The 12,651-nt window shown below is 45.0% G+C and overlaps 1 protein-coding gene across 1 annotated transcript; it reads right to left on the bottom strand.

The window, feature by feature from the left end:
• Positions 1–1,440: 1,440 nt before the first annotated feature.
• Positions 1,441–12,063, bottom strand: CLRN2 (clarin 2). Its single transcript, XM_027599228.2, has 3 exons — positions 11,495–12,063; positions 5,997–6,176; positions 1,441–3,480 (listed from the first exon to the last, which is right to left on the bottom strand). Exons 1-3 carry the CDS (start codon positions 11,745–11,747, stop codon positions 3,215–3,217), a joined length of 699 nt encoding a protein of 232 aa, XP_027455029.1. The 5' UTR covers positions 11,748–12,063; the 3' UTR covers positions 1,441–3,214.
• Positions 12,064–12,651: the final 588 nt, after the last annotated feature.

Genomic DNA, 12,651 nt, shown 5'->3' with positions numbered 1-12,651 from the left:
CCTAGGTGTGGGAAAAATATAACCATTTCGATGGGCTCTGGGCCTGAGATTTTACTTTCACACCAATTATATACTTATAGCTCATTTTGGTGACTTGGAACATCAGACACTTAATTTTTAAAAAAGGAATTTATTTCCTGTTTAGATTGTCATTAGCAATAGGGAACCACTCAAGTCTGCAATTTAGTGGGGAGAAATAAGAGCCTATGAATCGCTTAGTTACTTCATAAGAGGGAATGGAGAGGGGTCCCCAGGACCTCAGGGGACACGATACTGTGTTTATACCAGGTGGGTGTCACCTGGTGGTCACAGTTTGAAACTTTCAAGGTGTTATAGATGCTTCTGAAACCCTTGAAAGCTCTGAACTCAGTTGCCGGGAAAATTCACAAAAGCCTGCACTTGGACTCCTTGGAACACATCCATCTTGGTTAAGGTTAGCATCTTGATGAGGTTATTCCACTATTAGAGGCAAAAGTGAATTTGCTCTGCCCCTGTGTGGCGCTCTGCACACACCTGAAGCAGTGATCACGTTGAAGGCTGTGGCTGGGCTAACGTGGTTAGCAGGCACATCCCACACTGTCCAGTGTGAATCAGCCCCAAGCACTCAGAGAATGAAATCTCGGGAGGTCAGGGATTTTTGTCTGTCTGTTCTCTGCTCTACTCCCAGCCCCTAGATCAATTTCAATACTCACTGAATGAATAAATGTAACAAGGCTCTCAGATATTTACCATATAATAAACTGTTGCCAGTCTTCCGTATGATTTATTTTTCAACGGTCAGCAGGACTCTATTGTAAACTTGATAGGACATTGACATTTCCAGTCGTTTTCCCCAACCCAGCTCTGCACTCTGCCACTGTTTCTTGGATCCATCTCCTATCATGTTAACTACCCCTTCCAGCCCTGTGCCATCTGCATATTTGATGAGTGACATCCATCTGCTAAGCAGTACTGAGGCTGTGGGATGGAGATAGAGGGCTGGAAGGGACAGATGGGCCCGGCAGGGAATCATGAGCAATTAGAACAGAAAAGATGCCATGGAAACGTCCAGAAGCTCAGCATGAAGCAAAGGTAGAGTAAGTCCAAATCGGGTGTCATTTTAGATGGAGCGAATTTAGGGGATGAGACAACTTCTACTTGACATGAAGACAGGAGACCTGAGAAAGGATTCACCCCAGCAGGCATTGTAGGAAAGTGAATTAATGGAGTTTGGTACCTGTATGAGCAAGGGTTCTCCAGACAAACAGAATCAATAGGACATGTGTGTGCAAAGAGAGAGAAAGACAGACAGAAGGAAAGAGAATTCTTTTTTAAAAGATTTTATTTTATTTATTAGAGAGAGAGAGAGCGCGAGCATGAGCAGGGGGAGAAGCAGAGGCAGAGGGAGAAGCAGGCTTCCCGCTCAGCAAGGAGCCCGATTTGGGGCTCGATCCGAGGACCCTGGGATCATGACCTGAGCTGAAGGCAGAAGCTTAACCAACTGAGCCACCCATGGCCCCAGAGGATTTTTTTTTTTTTAACTGGCTCACATGACGGTGCAGACTGGCGAGTCCAAAATCTGCAGGCTGGGCTGGCAGGCTGGAGATCCAGGGAAGAGTTGCAGTTTGAGTCCAGTGCTAGCTTGCTGGAAGAATTCCCAATCCCTTGAGGGAGATCAGTCTTTATCCTAAGGCTTTCAACTGATTGGGTGAGGCCCACCCACATGCTGGAGGGCAATCTCTCTTACTCAAAGTCTACTGATTGAAATGTTAATCCCATTCAAAAAACACCTTCACAAAAACATCTAGAATAGTGTTTGACCAAATATCTGGGTACAGTGGCCTAGCCAAGTGCCAACTTAACCATCATAGTACTGCTTAAGGGAAACCAACACAAAGCAACCGGGTTTATCTAACTCATGAATTAGGACAACATTCTAATCCCGCTGGGTATTCACATGCTTCCAGGCCCCTTTGTAATTCCATCCCTTATGCCTTCCCCTCACCACTGACTCATCCTGAAATGCCCTTCTCCAAACCTACTTCCTCCCCCACTGGAAAAAGTCTACTCATCTTTCCAGGTTCCGATCAAATGTCAACTCTGTGATACTTTCTTTAATACCACATCCCATGCAGGAGAACTGATTCCTTCCCTCAGTCCTTCATGCATGTACTGTCCTAGCATTTATCACACTGCATTCCAACTGCTTGGACCATCCAACAGCAGATTAGCAAAGTGGTTACAAGCATACACTTTGGTTCCAGACTTCCTCAGCTGAATTCTGGACCTTAGCAAGTTACCTAATCTCTGGATACGTTAGTTTCTTCATCTGTAAAATGGAAATAAAGTAGTACCAACAATCTGAACTTATAGTGAGGACCCAGTATATGTAGGACTTCTAGAACAGTGTCCAGTATGTAGTAACCACTAAAGAAAAACAAAAAGGCAGGGGCGCCTGGGTGGCTCAGTTGGTTAAGTGCCTGCCTTCGGCTCAGGTCATGATCCCGGGGTCCTGGGATGGGGTCTCTCATCGGGATCCCTGCTCAGCGGGGAGTCTGCTTTTCCCTCTCCCTCTGCCCCTCCTCCTGGCTCCTGTGCTTGCTCGCTCTCTCTGTAGCTTGCTTTCTCTCAAATAAATAAATAAAATTTTAAAAAAAAGGAAAAAAGGCGGTTATTTTCATTCTTAGTGTTACTGTTCCTATCTGATGCCTATCATGTGGAAGGATTAAATGTTTCTGGAGGATGGGGATGTTACCATATGCCTCTTTTCTCCCCCCTCTAATATTGTGTTGAACAGAGCAGGGTTCGATAGGCATTTACTGGAGTGTTCATTACCTTGTATCTGTAGAGCTTCTCTAATCACAGATACATATATTAATTCAAAGGTTGGCAACAATATTGCCCATTTAAACCTCATTACAAACTTGGGAGGTCTTATACCCCCATTTCACAGATGAGGAAAGTGAGAAGCAGACATTAAGTGAATTGTCCAGTGATCACACAGCTGGCAAGTGGCAGAGTCTCTAACTCCAAGGTCAGTGAGAGGGATGCGCAGAGATGCCAGAGTTCGGGAAAGCTTTCTTGCCTGGTCCAGGCACCGCCCTTCCTCCCTGCACTTCCTTCTCCTTACCTTCCAGAACACGGGCGCTCTGGACTGCAAAGCCTGCGCACGCAATGAGGTCCCTGTTCACACTGCAGAACTGACTCAGGAGAGGGTGTGAGCCGCAGAGGGCGATCAATACAGGATATCTTCAGCTGTGACCGTGGCCTCTTCGATTTTGGTCTTAATCTCCGGGAGTGGAATTTGGCTGATTGCCACCACTGCCAAGTTTGCGGCGTGCGCTGAGGCACTGGCCACACAGATCCAAAAGGACTCTTCGTACTGTTCCTCCACCACCACGAAGTGGAAGAGCTTCTCCTGGAAGTTGGCGATGCGCTCGGTGAGGTCGTGAAACTTGACCGCGGCCATGAAGCTGGTGATGGCCAATGCCATGACTCCACCTGCAACCCAAAATGTCACCCTCATTCAGTGCTCCTTGGTACAGCTGTACTGGCCCTCTGTGAGGTGACATTTCTGTGGCACAGGCGACAAGCTTGCTTTGGGTTGAAAAATTTCTTACGGTGACACAATGATTTTTTTTTTTCTTAAGTAAACTCTCCCCTCCTCCTCTACCTCAGGACTCCAAGGTGCAGGGTCACGCACTCTACCGATGGAGCCAGCCAGGTACCTGGGGATGACACACCTTTTAATGTGCTTTCAAAAGCAGCGGATAATTCACAATGTGAGTGGGGAGAGGTGTGGGAGAGAGAGTAGGCTTCATCTCAGATCAACTGCATTCCCTTACCCAGCACGGGGCATCCATGTTTGGGTACGTTCAGTCTCTACATATCTCAGGATTTGGATGGAGACCCTGAGGCTTCTGTGCGAGGATTAAGAACCCCTCAATGTGCAGGCTGGGGGTCCAACCCAGGGCTGGACTGTTCTCTCTTCTTTATTTATCCCTTTTCCAAGCTTAAGGGTAAGAAGAGGAGGTAAGAGAAGGAAGATAGGAAGTAGACAGGGGAACCTGGAAGGGTTCCAAACTTCACCTACTTCCCTACCTGTTGCTTCCAATCTCCATGTCTCTCTCTTCCTTTCTACTTTTCTACTGCTTGGTTTTAATTAATATTTAAAAAACACATTTATCATGCTTTTTGCTTAGATTATTATGTCTTCTTTAAAGAAAATTTGGATACCAGAGAAAGTCACAAAGATGAAAATACAAATTCACTTTTATCCTGAAAGCCAGGTATAAATACTTTGAAGGTTTTAATGTATTCTCTTTAACAAAATTGTATTCTGAAGCTCTTACTGTTTTCTGCTTGTTTTTTTTTTCCCTTTATTTGAACATTTGTCTATATTGTTAAATATTCTGTTATAGCACCACTATAAACTGGGGCATAATATGTTCTTCAAGCAACACGCCTACTTAATTAAGTTTAATTGAGTATGACTTTATTTCTGGATATCTAGATTGCATCTAAATTTTGGTATTACAAAGTGCTGCAGAACATATGAACACCTTTTTATAAACATTGCTGTGCCCTTTTCCAGTTATGGACTTAGTATAAACCCCTATCTGGATTTGTTTATTAAAAATTTGTTTATTAAAAAATATTCATGTTTTGGGGGCTCATGAGTGGCTCAGTTGGTTGAGCCCCACTCTTGGTTTCGGCTCAGGTGGTGATCTCCAGGTCATGGGATCAAGACCCGCCTCAAGCTCCACGCTCAGTGGGAGGTTTGCTTCTGTCCCTCTCTCTCTCTCTCTTTCTCTGCCGCCCCCCCGTTCATGCTCTCTCTCTTTAAAATCTTTATAAAAAAATTCATATTTACATGCCTTTTAACACTAAAGTTCTGTTGAACTGCCTTTTTAAAATACTCTCATCAGTAGTGCTTGAGAACACCATCTCTCTGATGTAGTAACTTGACAGAGACGAACATTTATTTAATCGTAGGACTGAGCACTTTTTACATGCCAGCCACTACGGGGATTCATGTGGATGGAAACAAGACACCTGCAGTCCAGATGGGATGAGCCATGTGTATAGTAATTCTATAGGATGGTCACGGTCTGCCAATCCAGGCAAGTGCCTAGTAACTGATCTACCGACATTACATTACAATACATGCTAAAACAACATTATCTGCTTGTATACTTTATGGTCACCCTGTATAAGGCAAACGTAGTGATGGGTTATTGCCATCATGATCCTTGACCATTTGACCGAGGTTTTCTGAAACAGCCTCATTTCTGGGAATTTTATTATTTTTGCTACGTCTGACTTTTTAAGTGCATAACTAAATGTGAATTAATTTCACATAATTATTGTATATCAATATACTCCCAAATCAACACACACTTTTGTTTTTTGTCTCAGAAAATAGGTCACGATCGTCATAAATGATACCATGATTAAAGAAAAGACAAAGGGCTTAGACTCAGTTGTACGTTGGTTGGAATCCCACCTCTGCTACTTACTGCTGTGTGGCCTCGGTGAGGCTTTTAACTTCTCTGAGCTTCAGGATCTTCATCTGTAAATATGGGTCTAATGATACTGCCTCATAAGGAGGTTGTGAGGTTTAAATGAAAAGAGGCCTATAAAAGAGGCCAAATGCTCATCTCCTGTCATTTGGAGTGCTCCCTCCACCCTCAGAGCTGTGGCCCCACCTCTTCCCCTCCTCCTGTCTTCCCGCACCACCCCCCAGCTCTCTTCTCTCTTCCACTCTTACCCCACCTGTCCTCTTTGCTCTAAGTCCTCAGCCACTCAGGCATGCCACCGATTTGGCTCTTTACTGTGACAGAGATTCTGCAACTTTCAGTAAAGAGGACGTTCATGCCCATGAGGAAGGTTATAGATTAGACAAGTGGAGGCTGAGGTGGGTGTTTTAATTCCTGCACACCTTCTACCTACCCACTTGGAACTCAGCCTGGTCGTGGCAGCGGACGTGAATTTCTCTCCCTGGGGGCCTTCCTTACCTGCCAGGACATTCCATAGGCAGATGCCCCCGGGGCCGTTGACTGCCCTATATGGAACCTGGATCATGTTGAGAATGGCAAAGCCCATGCTGACCAGAGCCAGGGCCATGGCCAAGAAGAGGAGCAGCAGAATTGTCACGTGGAGGCCTGCATTGAGTTCCTTCACCAGGTGTGGGAAGACTGGGAAGAGAAGACACAGCCAATATTTCAGTGTCAGAGCTGGGCTCGAGTTCATACCGTCCGGGCCTGCTTACCCCAGAGGCTTTAACAGAGGGGCGAGAGGGCAAGGCAACACAGACTGTGTTTTCACAAAGCAGGAGACTTCTTGACATGAACGCACGGACCTCAGATTTGCCACTTCTCAGGTGGCCAATGATCCTCTCTTTCTGGCAGTGGATGTAAAATGGGAATGTGCCCTAGCTGGCAATTTAAGTTGCACTGACTTCGAAGCTCTGGGATCTGGTGTGAGCTGAGGCACACAAGCCCTAAACGGTGGCTCTTTAGCACAGGAGGTTGGCAAGAGAGTCAGCCAAACAGGGCCAATTGAAAAGCTTTAATCTGGGTCAGAGAGTTGCCTTCATTAAATCAGAGAGGTAGAAGAGGTTTCAGGTACATCTGTGAAGAGTGTAGAAAGGCATAGCAAAGTGAAGCCTACACCTGGCATCCAAAGACCTGGGTTCCAATCCCAGTTTTGCTCATTTGCCACAAGTATAAAATAGGATCCTCTAATCCCGGCCTCCCCTACAGTTTACCAGATTGTTGAGTGGATCAAGTGAAGTGCACAGGAATAATAATAGCCCTTAATAAACATTGGTAGGAAGCTAGGAGCATCATCTTGGATCCCTCATAATGACTTGGCAAGGTAGTCATTTTTCCCCATGTATGATGGACACTTACTTCTCATGTGCTCCGTATTCTATTAGAATATTAATTTTCCATATAAATGTGGCAGGATAATTTGGTGAGATATTAATTTGGATCTGTTTTCTCTATATTGGCCACCACACAGTAGCCATGAAGAGTAAATGATACAGTATGGCAGATATTGCCTTGGAAAGACTGAGTTATCAAAATGGCGGCCGGAGCTGTTGCTGTTCTATTATTATTCTCTGACTTCGGAAAAGTCACGTGACTCCTCAGAGCCTCAGTTTTCTCATCAGTATAATGGGGTAGCAATAGCTGCCTATGAACGGAGGGTCATCAACATTTACTGAGTACAGTCATCTCAAGAGCCAAACCCTTTACATCATTATTTTATTCAGTGCTTGTGACAAGAATATAAGGTAGAATTTTTTTTAAAGATTTTATTTATTTATTTGAGAGAGAGAGAATGAGAGATAGAGAGCACGAGAGGGAAGAGGGTCAGAGGGAGAAGCAGACCCCCTGCTGAGCAGGGAGCCCAATGCAGGACTCGATCCCAGGACTCCAGGATCATGACCTGAGCCGAAGGCAGTCGTTCAACCAACTGAGCCACCCAGGCGCCCTAAGGTAGATTTTATTAAACCCATTTCCACATAGGCTTGGACATTAAGTCCCTTATCTTTGGGCAAGGTGACTCTGAATTCTATATAGCATTATAGTCCTAGATACCATATGATATATGGAGTTTAGAGCACTGTTTTCAGTAATGACACTGAGGAATTAAAAATGACGGAAGCTAAAGAAAGCTAAAGAACGCCCAAGTGTACCCCTTCCTCTGTAGCTACTCCGGGGTTTCTACTGAGCACCTCCTGGTCAAATCAGGGTCCACTTTGTGAGTCCAAACTCCCTACTTCATCCTTTGATGTCAGGATCAGCCCCTCCTTGTCTCTGCCCCCTGCCCTCCCCTGGGGAGCCAGGACTCAAAGCTTTCCTGGTTCCCCTCACTCTCCTGACCGCTTCTCCCCTCTGGCTCTTTGCTGGCTCACCTGCCTGCCTGTAGTCTCAGAAGGTTGGCGCCTCCGAAGCTTGAGAACTAGAATTTTGGTCCATCTCCCTTTAAAACCCTTTCCATTGAGAAGTTTCCAGACACTCCATATTTACATCCTAGTTCTAATCTAACTTTCTTTCCAGTTTTGCATTTCCATGTGTATTTATCTCCATGTGGTTATCTTGTCGGCATCAGAAACTTTACCCTGAGCTTCTATCCAAGGGATTTTTCTTTGCAAGGCTTCTCTTTAACCATTGCTTCTCTCCTTTCTTAGTGTACCCTTAGTTTTTTTTTTTTTTTCTTTTCAAACTTTCAGCCCTGTGTGAGAGAACGCTGTGATAGATGCAGGTCTGTCCCTAACCTGCAGCAGTGCAAAACCAGCCGACACAGCCTGGCTCAGCTCCAGTGAAAGTGTTCACAGAGAATCGCACCCAAGGCGCTGTGAATGGAAGTTTATATACCCTCCCCCGGGACACCCCAGGGCAGCCGGGAACTAAACGTTCCTGAACATTGCCCTACCCAGAGCTGATATTAAAACATCCTTTATGAGTCTCACACGGTTTTGGTGCTTCAGAGAGCAGACCGAGTTAGGTGAAACCCGGGGGCTGTCTCCCATGGGGCATCGCTCTGGGAAGTTAGAGGAGCGAAAGGGACATTTATTGAGTTCCTCCAGTGGGCAAACAGAAAGTGCTCCTTTGCTCTGGCTTCTGGCAGAGGGAGTTTACATTTCTGTGAGCTGGGATGGCTGGGGTTTAATTGACCCTGCTGTGGAAGGGCTCAGTCTTTGTTCTCCTCGGGACTCCTTCTACTGCAAAGCTGGCGTCTGCTTCAGCTCCTTCTCCAGAACCAGTGTCTGTGCTTGGGGATTCTAAATTACGCTAGACCTACCAACTGCCACCTCACATCCTCTATTATCTGTTGAACCATGCTCTCCCTGCCATCCCCCACAAAAAAGAGGGGGTGAGGTCCCAATCTCCAGCATTTCAGAATATGACCTTATTTGTAAATAGGGTCTTTACAGAGCTAATTAAGATGACGTTGTTAAGATGGGCCTAATCCAAGGTGATTAGGTGTTCTGATAAAAGGGGAAATTTGGACACAAACACTCAGAGGGAAGACCATGTGAAGAGACACGGGGAGGATGCCATGTCAAGACCGGATGATACGGCCACAAGCCAAGAACACCTGGGGCTACCAGGAGCTGGAAGAGGCTAGGAAGGCTCCTTCTCCCGTAGGTTCTAGAGGGAGCATGGCTTTGTCGACAAGCTGATTTCTGAGTTCGAGCCTCCAGAACTATGAGAATACGTTTCTATTGTTTAAGTCACTCAGTGTGTGGTAGCACTTGGTTACAGCAGCTCCAGGCAACCACTCAGTCATTTCTAGTGGGATCTGTCCACCCTGGATCCTCCTACCCCTGAGAATCCCCATTCACCCACCACCTCCCCATGGCCCTTTGCTGAACTCCAGGAGAACAGTAAGGACCACTAGGGGGATGCCTGGCTTTGGGAAAGCTGCCACTCACAACTTCCAGAGGAGCAACATGGTGGAAAGTAGGAACTATGGGGTCAGGCTAACCGGGGTTGGGGTCTGGCTCCAGCATTCACGGCTCTGTGACCTTCAGCAAGCTGCTTAGACTCTCTGAGCCTTAGTTTTCTCCTGACAGGGTTGTGGAAGATTAGTCATAAGTCACAAGTTTGGTGTCTTGCATGGGAACATTCAGAACAAATGAATTTAAAAGTGCTCTATTGCTCTTCATTCAACCAATGTTTTTGAGTGCCGGTGTTTTAACGCACTCTTCTGGGGGCTTGAGATCATCAATGAATAAAACAAGATCCTTGCCCTCATGGCACTACATTCTAAAGGGGTGGAGACAGATAATAAATAATAAACACAACAGATAAATTATCTAGTATGTAAGAAGGCAGTTATCATGGTCACATGATACATCATGCTATATAGTTACCAGTGGTTATTTTTATTATATTCCCTAAGTACTGTCTTAGTAAAGTCTCTGGAGTCCTGTTGCTGTTGATTGTCACTCCCTTGTTCAAGCTTGGGAACTTCCTTCATGAGGTCTTTCATTTCAATTAATAATGACTATTTAAAAATTATGCCTTTTCTCCCTCAATTGTGTACGTGTGTGTGTGGTTTTGAAAGAATCCCAGACTTCCAAAAATTGTAAGAATGGTACAAAAGCATTTGTTTTTTTCTCCTGAACCATTTGCAGGTAAATTGTCCCTGCATCCTTGAGTACGTTAGGGTCTATTTCATTCAAAAAGAGATTGCCTCGCAGAACCACAGTGTCAAAATCATTGAGTTAATGCTGGTCAAGCCTGCCACTTAATCCTGACACCACATTCAAGTTCCACCAGTTGTCTCACCAAGTGACGTCTTTTAGAGCAAACAGACCCAATTCAGAATCACCTCGTGTGTATAGTTGCCATGGTCTCCTTCTGATGACCTTTGTTTTCATTTCTTTATGTGTGTTTGTTTTCCATTTGTGTGTTGGTATGTGTGTAATGTTTTTAATAGAGCTATTTTTCCAGTATCCCTGGCCCAATATAATTGCTGGGTAAATATACATATTCCCAGAGACTTTTTTCCTGACTATCCAAAACAAATACGCATTTCCTTCATTCGTATAAGTGATGCCGATTCATATTATTATATTTGTCAATGGCTTTAGCTTTCTGTCTTTATGCATTTAATGAGATACTTAACCCTGGGCAGGATTCTAAAAACTACAATTCTGAAATATAGAAGTCAAATGAGTAAAATTCCTTATCCCCTTGCATTGCATTATGTTGATGAATTATGGTTATGTAGGACACTGTTCTCATGAGCGATCTAATTAATTCTAAAGGCTTGCAGAATATTGACTGCTTTGCTTTGCTTTTTAATTCCCAGAAGATCCTTCATAAGCTGGGCTTGGATTTCTGCTCTGTTTACACCAGGAGCAGCTCTGAGGGGAGACTAGATGTCAGCTGATGACCGTGCCTGCTCACGTTCATGGAGAGCTGCCAGAGCCTTGCCCTAGATCTCCCCTCCAGGGATCGCCCAACTTGGGCTCTCAACCCAAGTAGTCTGATTCCAGAGCCCGGGCTGTTCTTAGACTATGGAGCTTTTATATAAACAGAAGTGGAAGCGCGCTGGGCTGGCTGATAATACCCCAGTCACGTGGCATGGGTCCGAAGTCTGGCTCTGCTGTTTCCTGGCTGGGGGACCTCAGGCAAGTTATATAACCTCTCCAAGTCTCAGTGTTGTCCTCTGCAAAACGGGAACGTTTAAGAATTCCTTCTTCATAAATTTGTTATAAGGTTTAAAAGACAGAGAAGCCATATAAAGCATTTAGCAGTCTGACACATGTATCAGTATTTTAATAGTTACTTCTAATAGAGGTAAACTACAGAAGTATACAAATCTCTATTTTTAATGTTTCTATAAGCCTCTACAGAAAAAAAAATTTCTTTTGGCGGTCATCCTGCCTTAGATTTAGGCAGAAGTCAAATTCCACAGTTAGAGATAAGCACCCTTACAAATTAAAGAAAAAAGTGTTCTACAGCAGCTTGCATGCCTGGAATATACTCACTCGTGAATTGGGACTGGCGGCCCCCAAGCCCGCACTGTCGAACTTTACATCCTCGGAAGAGCCCGTAGTAAATATCTCCAATGAACTTGACCAGCTCTGGATCGGTGGCGTTGACCAGGTCCACTCCAGTCTGACAAAGGATTTTCCCACTCAGCCAGTGGGGCGCTGCCAGGGCAATGATGATCAGGATAAAGGAGGAGAAGCTGAGTAAAGATGATAGCCCATACCACGCCTTTTTGAACCATCCAGGCATTCTAGTGGGTGCAGGTCACCCTGCAGGTGGCCGACATTCTCTGGACACTCTGCAATCCCCTGCTCCAGGGTTAGCTCTTCCAAACACAGCATTTCAGGATTTCCAGTGCATCTTCTGGTCCTCCCTCAGTGCCTGCCTCCACAGCCCATGTTTACTACAAGCACGTCCGGAAGTCTCTACAGAGACCGCCTTCACCTGACTCGAGTGTAGAGGAGTGTGTTACTAAAGGAAGTAACCGTGTATCTCCCACTGGACTACTGTTTCAGCAGAGGGTTTAATTGTTCCTTTCAGGTATTTAAATAACCCTGGAGTGGACCTCTTGATGGCCAGGAAGTTATTAGCAGGCAAAACTAGGTAGACCTGACTATAAAGAGACACTAACTACTCTCAAAAAATGCATGCAATAGAAGGAAACTGAGCATGTAATAATTAGTACTTGAATGCTGCCCACAGTGCATGGTGTCAAATGTCGAGCTCCTGGCTGTGTGCCTGGGCATTTCTTTCTGTAAAATGTCACTGCTGTCAGAATCTCCAGAGCTGTTATTAATACTTTTGGATGACCTCTGTTCTCAAGGCTTTTAATTGAAATGTGTAAACAAGGCTATATGATATTTAGATTTATCACTGGGTGAATCTGCTGTGGGTAAATTGCAGCAGGAGTCGGTTTGTGGCTGGACTGAGGCAGCCTGGATCCCAACGCTCACATTCCTGTCCTCCAACAGCACCCTCCCCCCCCAACCGTGTGTCATCTGAAGTGGGAAAGAAAAGTGTTTTTCTAATGTGCTAGCAAATACCCACCTTGTTGGGGCTTTACTTCTTCTAATACTGAAAATCTGTTTTTTCTTCTTTTAATCTGTAGCCACCACGAATGAAATATTCCCTACTTTCTATTTTATACTGTGGC

This window comes from Zalophus californianus, chromosome 2 (assembly GCF_009762305.2).
Source record: "Zalophus californianus isolate mZalCal1 chromosome 2, mZalCal1.pri.v2, whole genome shotgun sequence".
Lineage (NCBI taxonomy): Eukaryota > Metazoa > Chordata > Mammalia > Carnivora > Otariidae > Zalophus > Zalophus californianus.
The sequence above is the reverse complement of the archived record's forward strand: the minus strand, read 5'-3'. Positions and strand labels throughout refer to the sequence as shown.

What these genes read in the sequence shown, in the direction of transcription:
- CLRN2 (XM_027599228.2), bottom strand. Translation starts at nt 11,747, where the DNA reads ATGCCTGGATGGTTCAAAAAGGCGTGGTATGGGCTATCATCTTTACTC. An exon ending in CCGCCAGTCCCAATTCACGA is followed by an intron (nt 6,177 to 11,494) that starts GTGAGTATATTC and finishes TTCTCTTCCCAG; the next exon opens with TCTTCCCACACCTGGTGAAG. An exon ending in CCTATGGAATGTCCTGGCAG is followed by an intron (nt 3,481 to 5,996) that starts GTAAGGAAGGCC and finishes TTTGGGTTGCAG; the next exon opens with GTGGAGTCATGGCATTGGCC.